This window comes from Pteropus medius, unplaced genomic scaffold (genome assembly GCF_902729225.1).
Source record: "Pteropus medius unplaced genomic scaffold, Ma_sr-lr_union100, whole genome shotgun sequence".
Classification (NCBI taxonomy): domain Eukaryota; kingdom Metazoa; phylum Chordata; class Mammalia; order Chiroptera; family Pteropodidae; genus Pteropus; species Pteropus medius.
Window position 1 is genome coordinate 639,769 of NW_024344240.1, and position 27,915 is coordinate 667,683.

Below are 27,915 nucleotides of genomic sequence, written 5' to 3' on the forward strand. Positions count from 1 at the left end.
GATCCTACACGCGTCTCTGCCGTCATACCGCGGAGGGGCCGTCACGCCGCCGACGCCGTGCCGGTGGCGCAGCGACGTCGCGGGAGGCGGGGGTGGCGGCGGAGACGGGAGGGAGAGCGGGTCGGGAAGTAGTTCCGGGTGCGCGGCCCCGGATGTTGGCTGCTCCCGCTGCTGCTGCCGCTCTGGGCGCTGCTCGGGGCCTCGGCCGCTCGCACCAGGCGCCGTTGGGACCTTTCCTGGGGGGGCGGAGACGTACGCAGCGGCCGGGGGCTCGGCCGGGCCCTCCCGGCCTGCGCAGCCTGAGGTGAGCGCCCGCCGCAGGGGCGGCCGGGCCGGGGCGGCGGGCGAGGAGGCGGGGCTGGGGCATCTCCCCGGGACGGAGGCAGGGGCTGCCCTCCTCGAGATGTCCTCTCCCTGTTCTCAGCCGCGGTCGCGCTGCGGGGTGGGCGGCGGGAGGGGCAGGGGGCCAGGGCCGGAGCCGGGGCCTGGAAGGAGGTGAGGGCTGGGTTCCTCCCTCCCCCGCGGCGCTTCTCAGCTGCTGCTGCCCCTCAGCCGGGAAGCGGCGGCTCTGCGCCTCCGCGCCTCCTACCCCTCCCCCAGGCGGGGCCTGGGGGAGCCAGACGGGATTCCTCGGTTGCCGAGTCCGAAGACAGCGGTCGTCTCCGTCTCTCCGTGACCTGCCGCCTTGCCTGGGCTAGCCCCCTACCCCGGCTCGATGCAGCAGCTTCCCTTCAAGCTTGAGGGTGCTTTTCGGCGGGGGAGGCGGGCATTACCTCCCGCCTCAGGGTTGCCCTTTGGGGTGAGGAGGCCTGTGCAAGGGGCCTGGGTTCCCACCCATCCTGTCGCCGTGTCCTTTACCAGCATTGGGGCAGAGGCACCCGTTCCATGCGACGTGTTGCTGTCCTGCGTGTGTTGCATCCTGCCCACGTGGTAGGGTGTTCCCTCCCCTCCGCTCCATTTTTGCAGCTGGTGAGGAGAGAGGTTAACGGGGTAGTTTTTCCTCTGTGATTTCCTTCTTGTGGTGTGAAAGGTGTTAGGGTCAGTTTTCTTTGCTAGGGCCGACTGTTGGTTAGCTGGAAGCAAGAGTTGCACCCTCTGAAATTGAGACCAGTAGGGGACATAACAGGGCTGAGTTTAATTGACATCTTTCTTCCTCTCCCTTTAGCTGCTCTCGTTCTTTTCTCTTTTTTAATCCTAAAGAGAAAATAAGCTCCAGCTACTGACGTATTGAGGTGTATAGTTTTCACTTCTTCGTTCTACTTTTTGCGGGTATGATTGGCGAAGGATTTTCTGTGTTGTGCAGTCTACGTCTCTGTTGCTCCTGGTTGGATTCCTGAATGAGCTAAATTGGATTGGCCAGGGAGTTAGAGATTGATGGGCATCTTTTTTTTTTTTTTCTTAACCTTTACTTAGTTTTTCCTTTCTACTTTGTTTCCTAGTATAACAAACGTGTGTGTCAGTCATGGGAGTGTTACATGCATAGCTCCTTACTTGCAAGGCAGCACTAAATAGTTTCACTGAGTCACTTCGTGGGAGCTCTTTTATTTCACTTTTCCTCTCTGTCTCTTGAGTATCATTGCGTTGTTTTTTTGAAACGTGTTTTGAATAGTTTCTTTCCTTAATGTCTCTTCCAGGTTAAGGTTTCCATCTTCCTGTGTCTTGCTTTTGTGACCACAGATTGCTCCCTTAACAGGGAACAGGCCATACAGTAGCAGTGAGAGAAGCTTTTTATTCCTCTTAGGCCTTAGCAAATATTTATAGAGAAGTAGTAACTCCTCTCCATTTTTCTGTTTGGGTGGCATTTATAGATGTAATTGATTTTTTTTGTTGTTATTTAAGATAAACATGAGGATTTCTATTTTCTTTTTGTGTCTCTTGGAGTCGAGGTGAATCTTGTTCTTGGTTTTGTGCTGAAGATACTGGGGACTCTCATGCCTTTATTAGGCATTTTTTGGATAGGGTGAGGACATGTTTATTTTAGCTTTTTTTTTGGTTCATTACTTTGGGTGAAATAAAAAGTCAATAGTTTGAAGTTACATTTTAGATTCCAAAATGGCCCGCATTCTCCCTTTTTCGGGTCTCCCACCCACGTTGTGCATTCTCTAGGTATACTTTTCATTTTTATCTGGTACAATTGTTAATACAGTCTATGTAAAATAAAAATATGTAAATACAGATTCTATCTCCTTTCATCATGCTTAATATGGGTGGGGCAGTGGAAAATAGAGAATGTTGTTCTGATGCATTCTGAGGCATTTTTTTTAGTAAGTCAAGTCAGCATTTGTGTACTTCTGCAAAATACTGTGCTATGTGTGAAGTAGTATGAAGAGACATAAGGAATAAAATACGCGGTCTCTTCAAATGCTTAAACTTATGTTGAGAAAATAACATGTAATGTCCATCATTCATACTTACCAAGAACATCAAACTTCTGGGATAAAAATGCAACCAAAGACAGTGGTATAAGTGAGATCTGAAAAAGAAATTTTTAAAGGGGAAGAGCTGTGTTCCAGGAGAGTGAAGCGGTGCTTGCAAAGACAAGTGGCAATGTACAACAGATCCCAAGCAACTTTACTGGCAAGGAGAATCTATATTGGTGAATAATAATAAATGAGTTTAGGATTGCTGAACCGGTATTGGTGGAGGATCTAGCAAGGATATCAGGTTTAGTTTGATGGGATACCACAGTGGGTTCTAAAGAATGGGAGTAAAATGATGCATATCATTTCTGAGGAAGATTTTTGTATAAGCTGAGTGTCCTGGAGTGGAGAGACTGACTAGAATGCTCTTTGAGCATATTAGGAATAAGATGATGAGAGTCTGACATAAGATGGTGATTATGGGAATAAAATGATAGCTAACATTGATCAAGTACTTACTGTATACTAGTTATTTGTTCTAAGTTCTTTACATGTACTTAACTCATTAAATCTCCATAATAAGGTCTTATTCCTATGAAGAAACTTAGTTACGTAGAGGTTGAGTAACTTGCCTAGACTCTAACGGAGTAAGAGTCGGCAGCAGAGCCAGCCAGAATTTGAGCCCAGGCGATCTGGCCTTTGAACTTATGCGTTTAATTATTTAATTATACTGCCCTAAAAAAAGAGTATATAGAGTATATGAGAAGATAAATGTGTGAGTAAAAATTAATTTGGACTCAGTGATGATCGAATGTGGGCAAAGAGAAAAGACAGCAAATAAAATGTTAAAAGATTAAAGTCTAGAATCCTGGGAGGATGGCTGATAATAGTGAGGGAATTAGGAAAGTATCACTGTGAAGAGAAATGAGCTAAAGTTGGTTATGGGCAACACTAGATTGTGTTCAATCAATTTTTCAATAGCAGGCTAGTCTCCTGCCACTCCTGATAGCCTTCTTTCCTAGCTAGTTTGGCTCTGGAAATGTAGACTTAGTATTAATCTAAGCAAAATAATTAGAAACACATCTATTCAGAGGGAAAAAAATATATACCACATTGCAAAACCACATGGAAATAGCATAGGAATTACTTATTTTGGTTGAGCCACACCACTGCTTCCCAGCCTTAGTGAAGATAATCAAGAACTGACTGGAGTTGAAGTATCTGCACTACATTCCTATAGGATGAATAGAGATGAAATACAGATTTGCATTGGCCAGGACTATAGATGGTAGTAAAAAACGTGAATAGGTGAGTGTTGGGAGGTTAGTAGTATCATGGTGAAAGAGCTTTGAGGTTTGGAACTTTGGGCGACATTATAGGCTAATAGGTAAAGCATTCTGAGAAAAACCAAGAAGTACATCTGCCCCACAGAAGCCAAGGATAGGAAAGGTAGTATGGTTGACATTATCAGATGTCTTGAAGTTCAGAAACAATGATAATGATGAAAAGACTATTGAACTAGGACTAGAAGTAATTTGTAACTTTAGAATTTTTGAAAGGAAAGATAAGAATAGATGCCAGATTTATTTTCAACAGACAGATTTGTAGAGACAGTATGGTCTGGTGTGGTCATTTATAGTATTTTCTCCTAATGCTTCCTCTAGTCTCATTTTTGTTCACATGTCACAGTTACTCAGATATCAGAAAACTCACTTTTTTTCTTTAAAAAAGAAAACCTGTGTTCTAAATCCAGTGATTTTTATACTTTGATTCTCTCAAATTTATTTTTAAAGTTTTATTAAGATAATTCACATACTATACAATTTACCCATTTAAAATATACGATTGAGTGGTTTTTAGAACATTTACCAAGTTGTGCAGCCATTACCATAGTCATTTTTAGATACTTCATCATCTCCAAAAAAGAATGTTTGTACCCATTAGCAGTCACTCCTCATTCCCCCCTCCTGTCTTAGGCCACCACTAATGTGCTTACTGTTTCTATAGATTTGCCTATTCTGGACATTTCATATAACTTTCAAATAATGGTCTTTTGTGTCTGGCTTCTTTCACTTAACATAATTTTTCAAGGGTTATCTCTCACATAATATATATCAGTGTCTCATTTTTCTGCTGTACTACCTTTTATTCATCCATTCATTCATCGATGGGTATTTGGATTTCTTCATCTTTTAAAAACCCCTATCTTCATCTTAATCCTCACTTCGCCAACTCCACCCTTCCCATGGCTTTTCTTTTAGATTATAACCTCTGCAATGCATTCTGCTCGGTATTGGGTATATAACAATGAGTGAGACATGGTCCTTGAACATTTGAATAGTGCATTTATGGTTTACATGTTTTTCAGACATTTTATACACAACAAATGAGACAATATATGAAAAATGTGATGTAGGTAAAGCATTTTTTAAGATTAGCAATATGAAGTTTAGCTTAGGTGACTTGCCCAAGATTGCACACTTAAATCAGTGTTAGAGCTATTAGAGCATCTTAGTCCATGTCCATTGCTATTTCCACTATTCTGTGCTGCTATTCTAACTTAAAGGATCCCTATGTGAGTTCCTAGATAATAAGAGGGATGGAAATCCCCTTACTTAGGGAGTCAATAATTTTTAATGTTTAATCTTCAGGATTTAAGAAGAGATTTCTCTGACTAGATTCTGTCACTTATTTGTTCTTTGGTTTAGATAAGTTATAACATTTCTGCCTTTTCAAAATTTTAGTGGGAGTTAATGTGACGATAGTGGTAGTGATAATAGCTAATATTTTCTGAAGCCTTACTATGTATGGGCCACAAAGTGTTCTAAGTACATTTATTATTCATATAATCTCACAATTCTAAAAGGTAGATTTTATTAGAAAAATTTTACAGGTGAGGAAACAGGCACACAGCAGTTAAGTTGGGGAAGCAAACAGCAAGATTAAGTTGACATTGCATCCACATTCCTTTTAAATAGGAAACTCAGACTACAGCGTACAGAGATTCATGTTGTTTTGGCATTCAGGTATCCCCCCCGCCCCCCAATAGCCTCTCAACTCAGAAATTGCATTATTTTCTGCCCTTCACTGTCGGCTTTGTTAGTCACTTAGCTTTCCACATTGCCACTATTCAGAAACCTTGGCTTGAGACAGCTAAAGCTCACTACCTCTCTGTCTTCCTTTAACTGTGAATTTTTGTTTTCCACTTTGAACAGGTAGCCTTCAGTCTTACATGAAGGTACTCTTTACCTCCTCTACCCCAAAACTCAGAAAACATCACAGTGGCATTTTATAACAACTGTCAAAAAATTTGACCATCTTAATTGGCATAACTCGATTTTAGTATACAAATAACAAGAAACAAAGTACAGTGTTTTGGTTAAAGAGATTGACTTATACCGAAATTGGAAAAGGCATCTGCTGTACAGGATTTTGGGTTTAATAGAATTTGTTATAACCAGATCAGCAAGGCATTATTACTGTGGGCCATCTGTTGGGATATGGAAATAGCTTTGTTATATGGAACCAGATGTTGCATTTATATTTATAACAATGGTATTCTACTTATTTTAAGTAACCTTTTGTAGTTAGGTACCTTTGGCTGTTATTCTTCTTGACATATCAACTGATAATCTCAGAATGTAATGTCTTTCAAAGTGGTGATTATTTTTCTACAGAATTGAGATAAAACAACTGAAACAAAGCAAGTGAGACTCATGTATGGTGTCAAACTTTAGTACTGTAACAAGGTGAAATATAGGATAAATATGAATATAAGATAATTAGGAACATATTCAATTAGAACTCTTATTTTGACACTGTTAATAAGCCTAATTTGCAATAATTACTAAACCACTCTGGTTGCTCTAAGAATTTTACCATATATCTAAAGGGATCTCGTTTGCTCTAAACACCTACATTAATTATACTGCCCTGCCTGACTTATTTCCCATCATTGATGGGTGAAGTAGTCTGTAATGGACTCAAACTTATGGAATGCAGTAAGTAGAACTGTTGTTAGAACATAGTCTTAAAAAGAGAACTCTCTTCTGAGTTGACTGCTAATAATTTTGAGGTGGGGAAAGTCCTTGGGTGAGAGTTTTAGAAAACACTAATCCCATTCGTGAAGGCTCTGGCCCCATGACCCAAGCCTCTCCAAAAAGCCCCACCTCCTAATACTGTCATCTTTGGAGGTTAGGATTTAAACATGAGTTTGGGCGGGGGGGTGGGGGCAAACATTCAAATTATAATATTGGCTATTTTTTAATTGTCTTCAAATCATATGTAGAGAGAGTCATGGATTCCATTGATGAATTGACTGATTATTCCAGGATGACCCTGTATCTGAAGGATGCTTTACTCAGTAAACTGACTTTTAATTAAGTTTTTTCCGAGAGTACAAACTTAAAATTGTAATCGAATTCTCCTATCTAAACAGAGTGGTATAGTAGTATCAAGGAAATAAGATTGATCTTCTGATTGATTGGTAGGGTATGGTGCTGTGTGACCTTATTAAAGATCTTGGAAGTTGGGATCAACTTTTTTTCTAAGGTTGGGACCTGGCTTTAACTGTGTGTTGAACATCATTTTTTGAGAGGGATGGATGAGGAGGAAGACTGCTAGAATAAATTGTAACAATTTCAAATTTTGTTCACTTGTAGAGGTGGAATTGGGAGGCAAGTGCAATATTGTAGTAATAGGTTATTGTTAAGATGCTGGATTTTGGCAGTGGGTACATAGATGCTTGTTAAATTATTAAGGATAACTGAAAATTTCTGTGGCTTGGCTGTAGAACTTCAGGAAATTTTATTACAGACAACAGTCAAATATGCTGCAGTCGGGAGCATGTTTACTCTTCTGAATGACGATGGAGCAGACTGTCATGGGAGGAGGTAAACAATATATGGCATCAGTTTCTGCTACTGTGGTTGAGTCTGTGACATGCTTTACCTGTCTACTGTAAGGAGGTATTGTTGCACTGTGTTTATACCTAAAAAGTAATCGCCATCCAAAATGGCATCTTTGCATATCAGGGAAAGTCATGTTTTATATTACTAATAGAGCATATGTGTTTTAGAAAGATTTCCACTTATATTTGAATAATGCTTTTTGAAAAGCATTTTCTCTGAGCTGTTTTATTTTGGAGCCTCACAATGACCCTGTAATATAGATAGGGCAAATAATATTCTTGTTGACAAATGGCGAAAATGAGATACAAGCTAAGACTTACTTAGTATAACTCAATCATTTAGTAGTAGAGCAGAGACCTACCTCCTGCATTCTGTTTCTCGTCTTATATTCTGTACTAGAAAACTGAAAAGGTTATTATAAAGAACATACTTTGAATTTTTAAGGTAGAAATTAAAGGTTATGGACTCCAAAGGACCTAGGTTACTTGTAACAGCCCTTGTCTTGTAATAATATCAGACTTGGGAATATAAAACTATTGGGAGCAACTTCTTGCCTTGTTAACTTTGAGTCCATTTCTAGTCATTGGATATATTTTCACTTGAGCCTGTATTCTTTGTCTTTGCAGAATTCTAGAGGTAAGGAGAAGATGGAATCAGAAGGGAAACTTTTAAGGATTACTAAGTAGCAAATTTTGTCTTATTTTATGGAATTACATATCTATAAAATTTAGACATTGGGAAATTGTCTGGAACATGATTCTACTGAGGATGCTTAGGTTACTGCATGGGTAGGAAGAGTGACAGTATATTTCTATATGCATAGGAAAATGACTGGGAAAGCAAACATCACAGTGGATAGTCTTTATTGTCTCCTTTGAACCTGTATATTTTCTAAGTTCTTTACAATGAGCATATTCTATAGTCCGAAAAAATAAACATGTACGATTTTTATGGTTCAAATGAAATTTTGGAAAATATGAATGATAGCACTGTAGAAGAGCAGTTTATATACTTGGTGCTGTCAGTATTTTGCTTTCTAGGCAGTTATATTAACAAATCAGTTTGGTAAGTTATTTGATTATAAGCTTATGGGTCAAATTGTGGATGTCTTAAGTGCTTTGGGTTTTTTTTGCATTAGAATTTGGTAATTAAGCTCTGCTGATCAAATTAATTTTAGTCCTCCAGAAGCAACCAAAACCTTAGGTTTACATACAGTAATTACTTATCAATAAATAACTTAAAAATAGCACATTGATTTATAATGAAAACTAGGCTTAGGATCTGCTCATATGCTTTTATTTCCTTGGCAGGTTTCTCTACTAAGAAAAACCAAATTGTTAGTGCTTCTTTAAAGTAATGTTTTCATCCAGTGACATTAGACTCATTAATTTTTCTCACTTGTTTGTTCATTTATTCACCATCTGCTATGTCATGGGGACTGTACTAAGAGCTATGGACACAAGTAAAAGACAGGGTCCCTGCCAGCAAAGAAACTTGCTTTTAGCTTGGGAGAGACATCACAGAGCTATCCTTAGCAATATACTGGAATATCTTCTGTTTTCTAGTTTTTATCTAGAAAGGCAGAATGACTAGCTTGTTTGTTTGAAGAACTTACTGCATTTAGTGCTGTGGAGCTTTCAGAGGCGCTCATGGCTTCATAGTTGTTTCTCTGACTGCAAAATATTGAAAATCATTGATCTAAAGAATTTTTCCACATAAGAAGCATTTCTTATTGAGATAGATGACCTAGGCATTCAAATTTATATCAAATTTGCTTTGGGACCATAATTAAGAAATCTTGTATTGAGTCTTCTAGGATGGAGACAGTGTCTTTTTTGTCTTTTGTCCTCTATACTTAGCGCTGTACATGACACATAATAGGCATCATACTAGGAAGGATGTTTCACGTTTAAGGATTTTAATATTGATGTAAGTATATTGTAACTTACCTTATATCTGATAAGATATATAATAATTCCTAGATTGTTAAGAGGTAATCTTTTATTCAGGCCAGTGAGATATCCCACTAAAACATGTGATATGTAGTCATTTGGTTACTCTTAGAACAACTGATAGCTGTAAGGTGTCTGTTGTTAGCTCTCATTGCCACAATTTTTGCTTCTACATCTCTTTTCTAATCCTCTATAGAACAGTAAGAGATCTAGTTTGCCTTTAACAAGATAACCCTTCAAGTATTTGAATGTGTTTTCTTCTTCAAGCTAAACACACCTAGTTTCTTCAGCCATCCTAAACTCCTCTCTAGTCTGAAATCACTCTCTGCAAGCATTCTAGTTCCTAAGTGTTTTTAAAATGAGGTGCTCCAAACAACACACTCCTCCAGTTTTGAACTGACCAGTGAAGAGTTCATGGGACGGTTACCTTCCTTGATCTGAATATATTCTTCTGGTGAAGCCTAAGATTGTATTTTGTTTCTTTGTAGCAGCTGAGTCACTTTGTTGGCTCATATTCAGTTCTCATATTAATTTACAAGAAGTTCTTTGAGTAGATTCAGAGAGATTTCCTATTACTAGAGCTAATAAATGAATGCCCATTTTCTTCTGATTAAGTCTAGTCTGTTTTCTCAGAAGTACTAGTCATTCTTAAGCTTCCTGAAATCTGAGAAAGAAAAGAAAAAGAATTATTGTACAATGCTGAATTTGACCAAGTAACATGAAAGTCCAACTGTATTGCTGAGTATACTCAAAAATAGACAAAATACAGTGACTCCCCATATACCCATCATAGATTCAACCATTATTAAGCTTTTGCCACTTTTTTTTTTTAAATGCCTACAGCACCTGATCTTCCTAGTTGGTCTCCCATTCAAGTACTAACCAGGCCCAACCCTGCTTAGCTTCCGAGATCAGATAAGATTGGGCACGTTCAGGGTGGCATGGCCATAGACAACTTTTGCCACATATGTCTTAATTGTCTTTTTTGCTTAAGTATTTTAAAGAAAATCATAGACATTGTCTTTTCACCCCTACAAACTTCAGCAAGGGTCTCTAGCAAATATAGGCATATTCTTATATAACCACATGCCATCATCGTATCTAACAAAATTCAGAATATTCTAAATGTCATCAAATATCCATTTCATAATAAAATGTCCTCGATTTTTTACAAATGTCTTTTTACAGTGGTTTTTAATTGAATCAATACCCAAACAAGGTCTACACATTACCTTTAGTTATTATGTTTCTTGTCTCTTTTAACCTAACACAGTCTACTCTTTTTGGCATAATTTCACTCCATCTACTTCTTTGACCCTTTATGTCTCTACCAAGTTCTGTTACTGTTCCTTTGATAATATCTATAAGACTTTTTCTTTACATCAATTCAGCAAACATTTCAAAACATTTATTATATACAAAATGTGCTAGGCATTGTGAGAGATAGAAAGTTTAATTTAACATGTACCTGGCCCCCAGGAGCCAGAGATCCAATGGTAGAGACAGATGCATATAGAAACAACATGAAGCAGATTATTTGCCTTCCAATGGGTTATACTTTGATTATATAACCTCACATTTTTTCTCTATACAGTTTTTGGCCTGGCACTCAATACTCCTACTAGCTCCCACCTTTACCTGAAGTGGAATGCCTCAAGGCACAAACATCCTGTTTTTTTTAAAACCAAATTTATATTATTGTGTAGAATTTTCATTTCTCAGACGAGATTATTTTCAGACATTTTAGGAGCAGAAATCTTGTCTTCTTTTTCTGCATATACTGTGAAGCGTAATAAGTACTTTTGGAGAGTCTTACTACATATATCAATGGGCCATTCTTGCTGCCTACTACCCTCCCAGTGTCAGCCACAGCTTCTGGTTAAAAATCAGTAATCCAGATGTGAGTCTCTTCTATTACCCAAAAGCCTCCTTTAAAAAAGCCCATTCAGTTGTCTAAAAACACAGATGACAGATATTGGTTCACACATTGCCCCTTCCCCATCACCATGTGCCTGGCAAACTACTGATGGCTGGTTGTGCTTAGACAGGACTTTCTCAGTGTAGCACTTCAGATAGCCACTACCTGTCAAGCATAATTGACAAAGTGATGTGAAACATGTTTGCTGTCCTTGTTCTAAACCATAGTTCCTGAACAAGCTGTGTTATCAGAATCACCAGAGATACTTTGAATTGATTCCCTTGTTTTCCAGTAATAGGTTAGAAATGATTCTTAGGAAGTTTGTGGTTTGTAGACTGGCATTGGAGACCAGATAGGTAATTTTATTTGGTTAAACAGCTCTATCAGTGTAGACTATAACTTCCTTTCTTTTCAGTTGCAGTGCAGCCTGTTATTCCTCTGACAGTCTCTGACAGTATGTTCTGATATATTCAGTTTACTTCTCAAGGATATGGTAGGATCTCTTGCTTTGAATTACACCAGGCAAAACACATGAATCAAATGCCCAATATAAAAATACAAGATCCAGAGAGGTGGCATCTTGGTTTTCTAAAAATAACTGAGCTTAAATTTAAAGCCTCAAAACCCATCAGCCCTCTGAAAGCTTATTCTCACTGTTTCTTGAACACTTTTAAAAGTTTAAAATAGAAGAGCTCAACATTTTTTGGATTGAATAATCTTTTGAATTTTTCACATTTTACGTATATTTAATAAAGGTGATTTAAACATAATGTGATTTAATTTCATATACCTTTGTCATTTTCCACAAAAAATCTACAAATTGGGGGAAAGTTCTTTATTAGTCCACATGATTTGATTTTGGGACCGGAAATTGTGGTTAAGGTATTGAGCAAAGTAGAGAGACTGAAGCTTCAGGATTATCCAGTGAGTTAATGACAGACCCAGAAATAGAATCTTATGTTATTTGCTTGGGTTATGACTTGGTTTGAAGAGGGTGGCCCGTGATCTGTTTACATAAATTGCAGGAAGTAAGTTAAGGTTTGGGGTTTGGAAGAAGTTATATCTGTGATGTTTGGCCAAGAAGTTTTCCCTCCCCCACATTTACCACCTGTTTTATTGACACTAGTCCTCAACTGTGGAGGGTAAAGAAGCAGTTAGTTCATACTTACACTTCCTACTCTTGAACAGTCTTAAGAAGCTAAAACTGATTCTTGGTTGTCATGCTTTTTTTCATCTTCTGTTATTAGGAGAAAGGGTATATAGCCTAAGTAGTTGATTTATAGACAGTAGTAGAGTGGTTTCTTGTAGAATTTTTTCAGGATCTATATAGGTGTAGAAAACTTTTTTATGAACCATAAGTGTATCTTTATTAAACATGTTTAATTAATAAACAATATGGTTTGGAAATAGTGGAGTCTACCAGAAAACAAACTTTCCTGCTGGTTCAAGGGGTTATAGATTTGAAAACAGTTGCTATAGTAGAGTTGCTTACTGATGAAGTCATTACTTTTACTCTCCTCTCCCTGTTCAGTTTGAGGAATGAGAGTGGCTCCTCTGACACTAGTGAAGGAAGAAGCGGGAACTTAACAGAACAAGAACATTTGTGTGTGATGGTTCTAAACTTGCTCCTAAACAGCTTTATTGAGATGTAATTCATATACAGTGCCATACAATTTACCTACCTGGGTGTAAAATTCATTGCTTTTTAGTATATTCATAGGGTTGTATATTCATCACTGTACTTTAATTTTAGAACATTTTCCTCTCCCTTTGAAAGAAACCCCATACCTAATACCTCTCCCCTCTACCCAAACCCTAAGAAACTACTAATCTAATTTAAACTACTAAGCTACAATCTAACTACTAATATAAATTTTCCTATTTTGGACATTGGATATAAATGGAATCATATAATATGTACTCTGGTGACTGACTGGCTTCTTTCACTTAGCGTATTTTCAAGGGTCATACATGTTGTAGCATATATCATTCCTTTTTATTGCCAAATAGTATTCTATTATATAGGTGTAACATCCTTTCATCAGTTAATTGGCATTTGGATTATTTCCACTTTTTTGCTATTAGTGATTTAATGCTGCTATGAACATTTGTGTACAGATTTTTCTGTGGATGTATGTTTTCATTTCTGGGATATATATCCTACCAGTGGAAGGGCTGTGTCATATGGTAACTGTTTTAACTTTTTGACAAACTGCCAAAGTGTTTTCTAAAGTGGCAGCACTATTTTATATTTTTCGACAGCAATGTATGAGTTTGTTTCTCCACATCTTTGCAACACTTGTTATTGTCTGTCCTTTTGATTACAGCCATCTTAAGATGGTGTGAAGTGATAGCTAATTGTAGTTTTGATTTGCATTTTTCTAATAACTAATGATGTTGAACATCTTTTCATGTGTTTATAGGACATTTGTATATCTTCTTTGGAGAAGTGTCTCTTCAAACCTTTGCTCGTATTTTTTCCCAGTCAAATGCTCTACCCCTGAACTATATCTCAGAATCTTTGCCCATGTTTTTAATGGGGCTGTCGTTTTATTATTGAGTTGTAAGTTATTTCTATATTCTGGACACTTGCTCTTTTAACTGTAGATTGGTCCTAAATTACTTGCTTGGAGGCAGAGAGAAGTGATGTATACAAAGATTATATTGAAAAGATCTGGTGAGTTTTCAGTCATATCTTAATTGTTCTTATATTAAGTTTACTCTCTCCTTCCAACTCTTGAGGAACCTGAACCTGGTTTATTCATTAATTGAACAAATATGACTGCTGACTACATCTACCAGATTTTGGGGTATATAACAAAGTGAAACAGATATAAGTTTCTGTTCTCATAGAACTTACATTCTAGTAGGAGAAAAACAGTTAACAAAAGTCATATCAGATGGTGACAAGAGATAAGATAAAACAAGGGACATAATGTGATGAGCATTCTAGCATATTCTTCATCTTTCCTGATTTCTTAATCTTTTCTTCTGCTATGCTTGACCTATTTCACTGTCCATTTATTTTCATTGTATACTTTTTTAAGATAACCTTTTATTTCCCTCTCACTCCTAATCTTTAACCCCGCTGCGGTCTAACTTTTGATTTTGCTAGTCCACAAAACCCACCCTCTATAGTATTAATGATCTTTGAAAAGCCAATATTCTCTTCTCAGTTTACAACCATCTTGATCTACATGTAAAGCTATTGCCTTTTCCCCCTATTAACTCACGTGCTGCTATCTCTAGTACAATTTTCTCATTTTTTTTTTTTTAACTATTTCCTTCTCTCTCAATTATCTGTTAGAGTTCTCTAAAGAAGTTTGGCCTTTCTTTTGCCTTTAATACTCCTGTGGTGAATTGATCATCTCACATGATTTTAATTGCTTTCTGAGAGCATATGACTGAGATCTCAATTCTTAGCTCACGCTGCACTGCTGTCTTCCAGGTTAGCTAGTGGAGCTGAGATGAACAGCTGATTGCTACTCATTTAGCAGGATTCTTTTCCTCTTAGTCGTTTCTCTGGCAGATTTCTCCTGTTCAGGCTGATTAACACATAGGTTATTTACATTACTGCTTTAATGATCACCTGTGACTCATGGTGTAACAATTCACAGTGTTCAGTCAACCTGAATCAAAGGGGTTATTCCTTCATGGATGCTAGTGAATTTTCTACTTTTAAGTCTTCTAAAAGATCGGCTGAGTTCAGAAGTAAAAAAAAAACAGAAAAACAATTGTCTCTTGACTTGTAGTGCTATAACACTGATTTTCAACAAACTTTTAATTCTTTTGTCTGGTATTATCCTTGTGTTTTCATTCAAGCTACTGTCACAGTCACTGAGGCATGAATTTTTCCTTTTGTATAGAGGAGGAAATTATGCCTTAGAGAAGTTAACAATATACCACGGTCACAATTGAGATTCCAATCTAGATCCTGAGTCAAAGTCATAAATGCTCTAAGTTCTTTATAAACTATAAAGCATTATATCTCTGTGTGGGTGGGAGGGAAGAGAGAAGGGCTTATTAGAATTACTTGGGAGCTTTTTCAAAATACTCAGCCCCATTTCACCTCCTGCTCTCAAATAATGTATTATATAACTGTTAGTTTGTTAAACATTTTCCTAAATGTGAATAGTTTGTCATTCAGTTTAATATACACTTGAAGACTGCTCATATTAAAAGGAATTCCATATTCTTCTGTTGGTGACAGGCTATAATACATTAGCTTCTATTGAAACATACCCATCAGTAAATGACTGGTTTTACTACCCATATTCTGGTTGTGTCATTCAACACAAACTTACTTTCTTGCATGTTGGTTTTCAGAGGATTTGGAGAAAATGCTATGAGGTGCTGTTGGCACCAACTTAAACTGTATAAATTATGGATGTAATTGAATAAGTTGATATAATTGTTCAACAGTAGTTGCTCCAGAGATTTGAGTTTGTAATTTGGAGGACATTTTGAGATTTTCCTGGTTTACTGTGAACTTTAGCTGTCTTTTGTGAGATTTCCATATTGCTGGTTATTTCCTGAGTAGAGAGAAGAAGATCAGCATATGTTTGATTTATCAGTTAACCAGCCTGAGGTTCAGGACACCATTTAGGAGCAGTAATCTAGATTAAAATGAAGAAAACAGAAACTAAGGCATTGAAGCCAGAGCAGATTAGAAAGGTATCTAGGAACTAGAGTTGGTAGTAAATGGTAGTTAATTGGGGACCCTAAAGGTGTTGTTATTTAGGGGACTCAGTATATAATATCCGTTTCCTTTACCTGAATTCTGAACTGACGGAGGAATAAAACAAGAACTAACAGGTGAAAAATGAAATATTACCATTTGTAAAATTATTTTTTTATTGATAAAAATTCACATACCATGAAGTTCACCATTTTAAAGTGTACAATTCGTTGGTTTTATACTAAAGATTTTTATTCACAAGGTTATGCGACTGTCACCACTATTCCATAACATTTTTATCGTATCAGAAAGAAACCTGTTAGCATTCACTCCTCACCCCCATCACCCATCTCCCATCTCCTGGCAACCACTAATCTACTTTCCATTTCTAAGATTTGTCTAGTCTGTACATTTTGTATAAATGGAGTCATGCCATATTTTGACTTTTGTGTATGACTTCTTTCATGCAGCATGAGGCTCTCAATGTTGTGGCACGTAATAGTACTTCATTCCTTTTTATGACTGAATAATATTTCATTGTAAGTTATGTAGATACTGTGTAGATATGCCACAATTTTTTTATCCGCTTACCAGTTGATGGTTATTTGGTTTACTTCCACGTTTTTGGCTATTAATGAATAATAGTATTATGGACATTATGTGCAAGTTTTTGTGTGAACATATGTGTAAATTCTCCTGGGTATACACACACACAACACACACACACGTGTGTGTGTTGTGTGTGTGTGTGTGTGTGTGTATCCCTGCCTAGGAGTAGAATTGCTGGGTCATATGGTAACTTTTGGAGGAATACCTTTTTTCTGATGAGGTGATATTGTAGAATGTGGCTTAGGTGTAAGAACCAAATGGGCTGGCTAACTTTCCACATTCTCTTGTTCCCACCCAGCAGAACTTAATTTAGACCATAGGACAGCCCACCTGATGACTAGATTGTTAGAGTCAGCAGAGCAGACACCCCCAGATTACTTTTAGAGTCTGGATGTAGAGTTTTGGAGTTAGCTGTACCCACTAACCACGTTTCTTACTTACCTCTTTGGTGAAGTGTGGGCTAAGAGCCCAGGAGTGTTCAGAGAAGTCTTTACGCTTAGAATTCAAGAGTTGGAAAGAAGTGTGCTGCTCTAACAAAGGTAATAATGTAAGGGATTAGGCTTGAAACCTGAAAGCCGTTCTTAGATAAAGTGGCACAGTAAGATGATGAAATAAATCAGTTTTGGACATGATAAGTTTGAGTTTTCCAGGAGGGAGTGTTGGATAATAATGTTTGGAGATCAGGAAATTGATCCCTGCTAGAGCTATAAATTTAAGGTTCATCTGCATACAGGAGTAGGTAAATCACCTGTAAAGTAAAACAGTAGAGAAAAGTGTCTAGTAATTTCCATATCTAAAATCTTTTAAGGTTTTGATTCTGCCAGCTGATGTTCCAGCTGTATCTCACTCTGCGTGGCTTACTTCCTTCTGAATTTTGTGATTTTTGATTGTGAATTTATTAATTTTGGAACCTTATCTGTGGGAATTCTTCCAGGCTGAGAGCAAAAGCAGATCCTCAGAGAGGATCTGCCTTTGCTTCCGTTAAGGTTGGGTGGGGGACACTACCTTTTGAGAATTACCCTAAACAAAATTCTAAGTGTGAAGCTTTTAAAACCATAATATAGGTGAGGGTCAGCTTATGGTTGTGAATATCAGAAGAGATACTATTATAAGTTATCATACCCCCAACCCCTCAACAGCACTCAGTGCCAAGATTAAGAAACAGTTTTCCTTCCAGTTCTCTTCGGTAACACCTAGACTTTGCCACTAGTACTTTGGGCCCTAGTAGGCTTTGGAATTGCAAGTTGAAATTTATAGGGTTTGGCAAAAAGCGCTGAAGGTGAATGAAAGCTGGTTTAAGTATTCTGCATACTTTTCTAATTTTCCTTTCACTTAGTTTTTGGCCTTGATTATACCTAATTTTCTTTCAGGTTATTGATTAATTTATAAAGATGTAAAGATATTTTATCCAGCATTTGTTATTCTCAGTGATCATGTGGATATCTGTTCTGTCATTCTGGCAGAAAAAGAAGTGTGTGTCTCTTTTCAGTGCATGCAGGGACAGTTAGATACAGGAAAGTCAGCCTCTATATCAAAGATTATAAACTTGGGACAAAATCCAGTGTTTTGTTTGGCCCACATAGTATTTTGAAAATAAAAATCAGATTTAAAATAAAAATTCGAATATCTTGGTTTTTTTTTTTCTTTTTTGAAAAATTAGAATATCTTACAACACTGGACTTGTAGTCATGCTTAGCAGCAAGTGGCTAGAACTGAGAATAGCAGCCGATTTCTTCAGAGTGAACTTGTTTTCTTCAAATGCTTACCATCTCCACCAATTGTGCAACATACACATGTGTATGCACATACCATTCCAACTTCTCTCATTCATGTTATGTGTAGACATTTGTGGATTATCCTTGTGCCAGATAGTAGTGCTAAATGACAGTTTCATATTTATTCACTGATTTAATTCTAAGAAGAAACCTGCAGTTTATTCCTGATATATAGTATTATCCTCAAGTTACAGATGAAGAAACTGAGTTGAGTGAGGGTATATAAATTCTTCAAGGTCTCATGGTGTCACAGCTGCAGTTTGAACCTAGAACTGTCTTATTCAAAGCTCCTACTGTTTCAGTGCTAGTCTTAACTTTTTGTTTTTTGAAGCAGTGGAGCTGTTTCAAATGAAGTCTTAGTGAAGTCCAGTATGTGAAACCAATAAAGGTAGCACAGCTTTGATGACAAGTAGATGGGGTGGGGGACAATTATGTGGGAATTGGAATCTGAGTGCTTAGCTCTTTAGTAGTCTTTAGGCAACTCTCTGGAATCCCTAAGATTCTACTAAACATTTAGGATACACTATCTCTATAACATTAGCATGTGAGTTTTCAGCTCCTTGGAATGTTATAGTTAAAATATGCATGTTTCTCTTAGGCTTGCTGGTATGTCTGTCTTCCTCAGTGTAATCCCTCTTACTACATTTTTGATTCACATGGGTACGTGTTCAGAAAATGGTGAATATTTTAGCCTTCTATTTCTGTTTTCAGAGTGTTTTAATTAGAACTGTACCATGATTTATAGTTTCATTTACTTTGGAGCATCTGATAACTAACTCTTCTCTACTTTTCAGATTCTCTTTGTGGCCAGATGGGTTTGTATGGACAGGCTTGTCCATCTGTAACTTCATTAAGGTGAGTGCTCTTTTTTTTTTTTTATTGGAACATGTAACATTTAAAAAGTTATGCCAGTTAAGTCACATTAGAATGAATTTCAGGATGAGGTTCTGAATAAAATACTATAGTTCGTTTTGTCAAATAATGCTATTTGATGTGAGGTGGGAGATATTTTTGCTTACAGAGGTATTTATGGTAATGGGATTTGGATCTTAATCTCCACTTAGTTTACATATGTTCTTTTACATGAAATAACATTATTTTACACTTCTTTGTCATTCCTTTTTTATAGAAACTAATCTGCTCTCTGCTTGTTTAATTAGAAAATACGTAGTAAATTTTTATTGCTTTGGTAGCAGATTATTAAATAAGACTAGATACTAATTTTGACCTCTTTCTAAAGGATGATGTAAACATCATACCTAGGTTATTCTCATTTACAATAAATAAGTAAAATGTAAAAAGTAGAAACTAAGTTGTATACAACTCAGTGATTTTAGATTTTTTTGAGGTTGCTAAATCCTTTACAGATTAAATCTTATGTGAAATCTAATGAATAAAACAGATGAATGTGGGATTTTTCTGCTTGCTTAGGCTTTCATTTTCTACCCTCACACTTGCCTCTGAGGGATTGCCAGAGTACCCAGAGCACAGTTTGGTAAAATAACCTAAATCTTATCTGTTAATTGAAATCTTTCGGACTAGTATATGAAGTGTTGATGGCAGCATCTGCTAGTTACATTGATGTTGCAGCTAGCTGTATCATTTATTCATACAGCATGTTGAGCACCTAATATATTGTCAAGCACTATTCTAAATGCTGGGGCTATAGCAGTGAACATAGATAAAAATCTGTGATCATGAAGCTTATATTCTGGTGAAGGGACAATTAATGCACAAGATCAGAAAGTATCTGTTAGTGACGGTGATAAGGGCTAAGGTGAAAAATAAAATAGAAAAGGGGAATAGAAAATACGGGTGTGTGTGTGTGTGTGTGTGCGTGTGTGTGTGTGTGTGTGTGCGTATGCGTATGTGTGTATGTGTGTATGTGTATGTATTTTTAGATAGGATAGTTATGGGAAGCTTTATTGAAAAGGTGTTATTTGAATGCAGACCTGAAAGAGTGATGGAACAAGCCATTTATTGGGTATATGGATGATGTGTATTCCAGGCAGAGGGAATTGAGGAAGTGCTAAGGCAGGAGATTTGCCTAGTATGTAGGAGTAACAGTGAAGAGGCCAGTGTGGCTGGAACAGAATAAGTGATGAAGAGAGTTGGAATTGCCTGGCTTTGGAGGGCGGAAGGAGAGGAAGGTACAAAATTGTAAGAGCCACGAATGTGAAACCACGGAGTCCTTAGGCTTGAAAGAAATTCTGGTTGTCTAGAATGCCACAAAAGAAAAATGAAGTTGCCTTTTCAGTGTTTACATACTTTAATTTTCAGCAGGCCAAAGCTGGCTATTCTTTTTCCTCAGTAAAATGCTTTGCCCCATGCCATATGATACTTCTTTCCCTGAGAGTGCATCTTCTATCTTAAAATGGAAATAGATGGAGATTGATTGATTTTCTCCTTTGCTAAAGTCTGTGTGTCCCCTCTCCCCCGTCCCCAAACAAGGGACACCTGTGTATCTCTGAAAAGAGCTTTTTAAAAAGAGTATCATCTTTTCTTTAATCCCCAAAGCTGTTGTATAAAGATATTTTAGTGTGGAATATGCTGAAACAAATCATATATTAAAGTCACTGAGATTTTAAATCCCTTTATTTGAATATTTGTGTTTAGGTTAAGCTTGTATATGACATTGGATTAGGACTAATATATACCTTTTTTGCTAGATATAGAATTTGAAGGGACGATGAAAGAGAAGAAATACCATGAACTATTTTGTAATTTGTTCACTGTGTGTTATAATTCTTTTCACTATATTCTAGAATTAATTTTTTTGTGTGGATGCAGCTATACATTTAGTCTTTAATAAACTGAGAAGCTCTATGGCATTTGAGTTGGGATATTTAGTATTTTTCATTTTTGTAATATTCGGTATGGTCCATCTGTGAAGCAGAGAAGACCATTGTTTGTCATTGATTTTTCTAACTGGATGCCAGCATTGGTTTGATTATAAGAGAAGAAAAGATTACGTGGTGTTTTTTTTTTTTTTTCTTTTTTTGGTGATGGTGGGAAATTCGATTACTTAAAACCACAATAAATTTTAGTCTGCTTTCCCATAGTCTTCCTCAAACCAGAAGTATCCTCCCCAACTACACTATCCAAATAGGAATAGAGCCATAACTCTTAAAGTACTTACACCCACTGGCAAACACTGCTTGTTTGCCATACCTTTCTCATATCTAGAAAGTGGCCAACTTCAAGACAAGAAGCATCTCAGTTGGTGGAGAAGAACTGGACTCGTGGCTGAGAATGAGAAAAGGGATAGTCAGGTAGGGGTTTGTAGGCATAGTTAAGAATGGGAATTGACAATTTATAAGTAAAGTTAGAGGGTGGAATGAATACATGTGACATCTAAAAATTTTGTTGGGTAGGAAAGGGTATTTAGTAAATGGATTAAAACTTCCTCTCCCCCCTTTAAATATTTAAGGTAAACAAGTATTTTTGATAGACGATATTGGATCCTAGTTTAATTTGAATATGTTAGGATTATTTTTAAAATTATGCTTATTCTATTTTTATGAATAAAACGTAATACATATTTCTCGTAGATAATTCGGAAAGACAGAGATAGCTGTTGTTCATATCTTCATATTATGTAATTTTATACCAATAGGTACTGTCTGTGAATTAGAAAAAGCCCAGTAAATTTCCTTTAAAAGAAGGTTGCAAAAGATTTTGTACCAATAACTAAGTATACTGTTTAATTTTAACCAAGTTGCTCTGCCAAGAGGGGGCACTAAAGATGGACTGCAAGCCTGGAAAAGGAAAAAGATACTTGTTCCTTCCTGTCTATTCTTTGTGTTTCTTAAGAGTATTACTCCATCAAAGGCTTCTCATCCCTACAGGAGAGCTTTATAGGGACCAGCTGTCAAAGCAGAATTGTGATGTGCAGAGTCCCAGTTCTAGGATGATTAAAGATTGGGAAGAAAGGATAAGGGTTTGGAGCTGAGGGGCAATAACTTAATAACTTGTTCCAGCAAACCTAAGAAATATGGTATAAAAAGATATTTTCTCAGGTCTGTTTTGCATGTTGCTAAAAAACCGGAACCCTAATTTTGTGACACATGTGAAATTATATTAAAAATTTACATAGGATTCACAAGTATGCCTTGCAATCTGAATCCACTACATTTATATCCTGAGTTTGAATAGTAAGAGTCTGGTTAGTGAATACTGGGTCATCTACATCTCTATTCAGTTCCTCAGCTTTTGATAGCAAGAGTGAGAGTCTAGATAATGATGGATACAGTTTCTGTCAAGCAATAGAATCTTAAAAATTTAGCAGTATCCATTTGATTCGAGTTTGCATAAGATGGATTTGAATCCTAGGTATACCTGTGTTTTATATCCAAGTATAGATTCAGTAAGAGCAAAAAAGCTCACTGAAAAAGCAAAAGCTTTCCTAGAACATTTGCTTTATTTAGACACGTTAGCACATATATTTACATAACCCACTTCTTTCACATATTGTAGCAATAGACTATTATTATAATTTGGTTTGATCAAAGCAAAATAAAATTTGATGTTTCTTTGGACTTGTTAAAATGGGGCCTTTCCTGCATTTCTAAATTGGCTAACATCAATTAGAGGATTTATTTTATGGTTCATCCATGTCCTCAGCCCGGGATACTGTGTTATCCGTAGCACTTTAGTTTCTGGTAACTTTCACTACTTTCTATATTGAGATCTCTTCCTCTTGTTTTCTTTTCTGTTTTTTACCCCTTTTTCAAACTCATTTTTTCCTTTTTGTTATGCTTCTTTCTTAAAGATGCTTTTTATTACTGATCCAATATCTGTTTGGGATATGCTAGGGAACACAGGGATATTTTAACCAGAGAAGCGCGTGTGTTTTGTCCCAGATAAATTTCCTGTCCATCTGTTTCCTCATTTTCCTCTTGTTGATATTGATGACCCTGCTATTTAAAATGACCAGGGGTGGGTAGATTTTATTTTAAGGCTTCTTGCTGCCTTGTTTCTAATAGCAGGCTCAGTATTGATAAGGCAGCTCTGATATATAGCCTTAGAATCAGGAAGATACAGGGTCATATCTCTGCCATATATTACCCATGTGATCTTGGACAAGTTACTTCAGTTTTCCAAATGTTGTTGTAATAGGAATGTTGATGCTTACCTTACTGATCTGATAGGATTGATGTGATTAAATATATACATAAGGCATCTAGCATATTTTTTCCTCTTCTCCATTTTCCAATAATAGAAAGCAAAGAAACCATCATTTTTAGAATAAAAGAGGACAGATTTGTTTCCTTTGCTGTCAGCTCGAAAACATGGGGTAGAAGAGGATTTTTTTTCTCCTTCTGTTTTCCTTTTACCCTAAATACTTAGATTCTACAGTATCCACCAGTAGTGTCCATGTTTGCAAATGGCCTACAGACTAAGAATATTGCTGACATTTAATATTATATTTTTATTTTTATTTTTTTATTATTATTTTTTAGGCGAAGCACCCTTGGTTGACCTCAAAGATTGCAAGGACCTTGTCAGTTTACAATCCCTTATTTTTTATTTTTACGCATACAGCACCTGGTCTTCCTAGGTGGTCTCCCATCCAAGTACTAACCAGACCTGACCCTGCTTAGCTTCCGAGATCAGATGGGATCGGGCTCGTTCAGGGTGGCATGGCTGTAGACTCTATTTTTATTTTTATAACTAATATAATTTTATGCTTTTAGGTCTGCCCCACAGTGGCAGAAATAGCTTTTGCATTATCCTGTTGTCATCTTTATCAAACTTTTTTTGGAACTGATAAAAATCTATTAATTTTCATGTTTATTTATGGCGTGTTCCAATTAAATGAAGAATAATGAGAAACCCTTTTAATTTTGACCATTACAGAAACTTTTTCTAAAATGTATTTTGAACTTTCCTGGCTTAGCTTCTAAAGTTTTACTGTCTGAAGTGTTAGCCCCAAGTCTCATGTAGCTATTTAAATTAATTTAAAATAGGTAAAATTTTCACTCAGTTTCTAAATCACACTAGCAACATTTTAAGTGCTCAGTAGCCACACATGGCTAGCGACTATCATATTGGATAGCACACAAATATTTCCATTATTGCAGAAAGTTCTGTTGGACAGTTCTGGTCTAGATCATCATAAATGTAATTTAAATCTAAGATGATTTAATGCCTTTGGGCTTCCATTTCTGAACATCAAGTATTGAAGAGTACCATTGACTATTCTTTGACTTAAGGACATTATAAAAGTTCTTTTGTGATTAAATATTGACTTTGATAGCTAGCATTTATGGTGTTCTTTCTACTAGACAGGGCATTATTTAACCATTTTAAAGTATATTAATTAAATTCCCCCAACAACTCTATGAGGTCAGTACAATTATCTTCATTTCACAAATTAGGAAACTGAGGTAAAGTTAAGCAGCTCAAGGGCATGCAGCATATTAAAGAACAGAGCTGGGATTTTTATATAGGTCTTGTTCCAGTACCCATGCTCTTGATCACTAAATTCTGCCTCTCAGTTGTCAGTATTCATCATAATTTGAGGCTTTTTCTTAAATGAAGGGTGCCAAAAAATATTTCACTTAATTGAGGATACTATAAAAAAAATAAGTGCAAAAGGAAAGAATCAAGAGACTGGAAAAAATGATAGAAAACTGGTAATTTAATTTTGAAATACATTCTCTAAAATTGAAAAAAAATTCTAGTTATGAAAGACAGCAGTTTCTTTAGGGGGTGGTGGTGGTGAAATTTGAGTTGTCATGAATTCATATACATGGGGAAAAATAATATCAGAGATAATAGAAGGTAAAAAGCGTTGGTGAATATACTGACAAAGTAAGAAAGGAGTTAAATATAAAATCCATGTCTACCAACAGGGCACATAATATAAGATAATAATACTGAAAAATAAAAAAATATTTGATTTATTAAGTTTCTTTTCATCAAGCTTTGCTTGGTTGCAAGAAAAGGAAACCAGCATTAGATATATCAAATGAAAAAGAAAAACAAAAAATTTATTTGGAGAATATCGGGGTATTTCACAGAACACAAGGATAGGTGGACCTCTGAGGGAACAGAATTTAGGTTCTTAGGAACCTAGACAATATACTCTCTTCTCTGTTGCTTTTCTCCAAATGTAATTTACTTCTCTGTTTCTGCACACCAGCTTTCTTTGCCTTTCTGGCACTTGGCCATCTGATGCCTTCCAAGTTCATAGCTTCTTCATTCAGGAGATCTGCCCAGACAGATTCAGTCCTAATTCTAAATTCCTGAGGTAGAAAATCATGTGAACAATTTGGGTGAGGTATCATCCCTGGTTCAAGTCCTTTAATTTGTTATCATAGTACTGGTACAGACATGGTGTAGATACAACTTTTAGGACCTTGGGATGGAGATGGGATGGAGACAGTTCTGAGAAAGGGCATAGTGAACTAACCAAAACACTACAAAAATCTCTGATACAAAGCAGACGTGTATCCAGTGTTGAGTGAGAAGAGTTAGGATTTCAAGAGAGATTTTCAGGGTTCAGACCTTTATAATCATGTGAGTGGTGAATGGGAGACTTGATTCCCACTTCCAAAGAAAAAGGGAGTAGCCTTAGAATTTCAGGTTTGAAATTGCATTTCTGTTTCAATTTTATCAGTTTGAGAGGTACATGTTGAATAATTATGTGCTTACTAGTATTCATGATTCTCATAAAAACAACAAAAGAAAAGGAAAACAAAAAAGTTATTCTGCCCCATACTAGTGCTTACTTGAGAATCTCAAGGATAGATGCTATGCACAGGTCTCCGTTGAACTCCTATGGTGCTGATTGGATATTTTAAGCATAGGAATACACTTTCTCATAGTTATGTTGACATAGTTATATCTCCACCCCACTACATATATATGGAGCTTGCAGAGTGATACATTAGCTATGTAAAAATATACAATTCATGGAGATTATGGAAAGATGAGACTTTGAGTAAATAGAGGCTGAGAAGAAGATAGTTCTTCTTAATACATTACAGATAGGTCTATGGATAGTTCAAGAATTAGAAAACCGAGAAGCCCAGGTAATGTAATGAGAGGAGCACTGGATTGGAAGCCATATAAAATGGGAATAATCATTCATACTTTACTCTACAGCACACACGTAATTATTTGTTATTAATATTAAGAAGAGTCCTCTGTAGTGTAAACTAAATTCATGAAGGAAGATTGCTACTACTTTTCAGATTGAATTTAGACATTCTAATGGGTATGGAGTGATATCTCATTGTGATTTTAATTCGCATTTCCCTAATGACTACTAATGTTGAACTAATGTGCTTATTGGCTACTTGTATATCTGTTCATAACTTTTGCACATTTTAAAACTGGGTACTTTGTCTTATTATTGCATTTAAGAGCTCTTTAAATATTATGGATGCAAATTTATTGTTAAAGCAAAAAAAGTTTCCATTTTTGATCCAACTTACCAATTTTTTCTTTTAGGGTTTTAGCTGAGAAATCCTTACCTACTCCAAATCACAAATATTTTTAGTTTCTTTTTTTAAACAAAATATATAGGTATAATGGACATAGTACAGTTTGATAAGTTTGACATATATACACACATAAAATCATTACCACACCATAAATATCACTCCCCAAAGCTTCCTAGTATCCCTTTGTGATTCTTCCCTCTCGTTCCTCTCTCTGCAAGATATCAACAGGTCTGCTTTTCTGTCACTGTTTGTTTGAATGTTCTACTGTTCTTTGGAAATGGAGTTATACAGTATGTATTCTTTTCTTTTTCTTTTTCTTTTTCTTTTTTTTTGGTATGGTTTCTTCAACATAATTATTCTGAGATTCATCTTCATTGCTGTATGCATCAGTAGTTCAGTCCTTTTTGTTCCTTTGGATTTATACACAACAATTTGTGTATTTATTCATTTACCCATTGGTGGATATTTGGATTGTTTCCAGTGTGGGCTATTACAAGTAAAAATGCTATAAACATTTGTGTATATGTCTTTGTGTGGACATATGGTTTATTTGGGGCAAATACCTAAAAGTGTTATGACTAGATCATATGATAGGTGTATGCTTTAACTTTTTCAGAAACTGTCAAATTATTTTCGAATGTGGTAGTACCATTTTAGATTCCCACGAGCAGCATGTGAGAGTTCCAGTTGCTCCATATCTTTATCAGTACTTGATATGGTCAGTCTTTTAATTTTAGCCACTCAGGTAGGTGTATAGTGACATTTTAATTTGTAGTTCCTTAATGACAAATAATGTTGAGCATCTTTTCACGTGCTGCTTTGCCATCTCATATCTTCTTTGTTGAAGTATCTGTTCAAATCTTTTGCCTATTTTTTAAAAATTGGGTTTACTTTATTATTACTGTTGAGTTTTGAGAGATCTTTATATATTTTGGATACAGTCTTTAAGATCTTTGCTTTGCAAACACTTTCTTCTAGTCTGGCTTTTCATTCTCATAACACTGTCTTTTGAAGAACAGAAGTTTTTTAATTTTGATAAAATCTAACTTAATAGTTTTATGAATTGTGATTTTTCATGTCATATCTGAGAAATATTTGCCTAATCAAATGTAACAGATTTTCTCTTATGATTTCTCTTAGAAGTTTTATGGTTCGAGCTTTTACATTTAGTTCTGAGATTCATTTTTCAAGTTTTGTGTATTATGTGAGGTTAAGGGCCATAGTTAACTTTTTTCCCCATACAGGTAACCAGTTATATCA

At 36.4% G+C, this 27,915-nt stretch overlaps 1 protein-coding gene, 1 non-coding gene and 1 pseudogene across 2 annotated transcripts in view; 1 reads left to right on the forward strand and 2 right to left on the reverse strand.

The window, feature by feature from the left end:
* Positions 1-162: 162 nt before the first annotated feature.
* The window catches only part of FOXJ3 (forkhead box J3), a 111,855-nt gene continuing 84,102 nt past the window's right edge, over positions 163-27,915 (forward strand). Inside the window, 2 exon segments of the mRNA XM_039868839.1 lie at positions 163-304; positions 18,997-19,057. Of these exon segments, the coding sequence (XP_039724773.1) occupies positions 19,014-19,057 (44 nt within the window). The 5' untranslated portion in view covers positions 163-304; positions 18,997-19,013.
* LOC120607619 (uncharacterized) lies at positions 10,057-10,175 on the reverse strand (annotated as a pseudogene).
* LOC120607554 (5S ribosomal RNA) lies at positions 23,738-23,856 on the reverse strand. The gene has a single exon (XR_005654169.1). It is a non-coding gene; the product is annotated as a 5S ribosomal RNA (ribosomal RNA).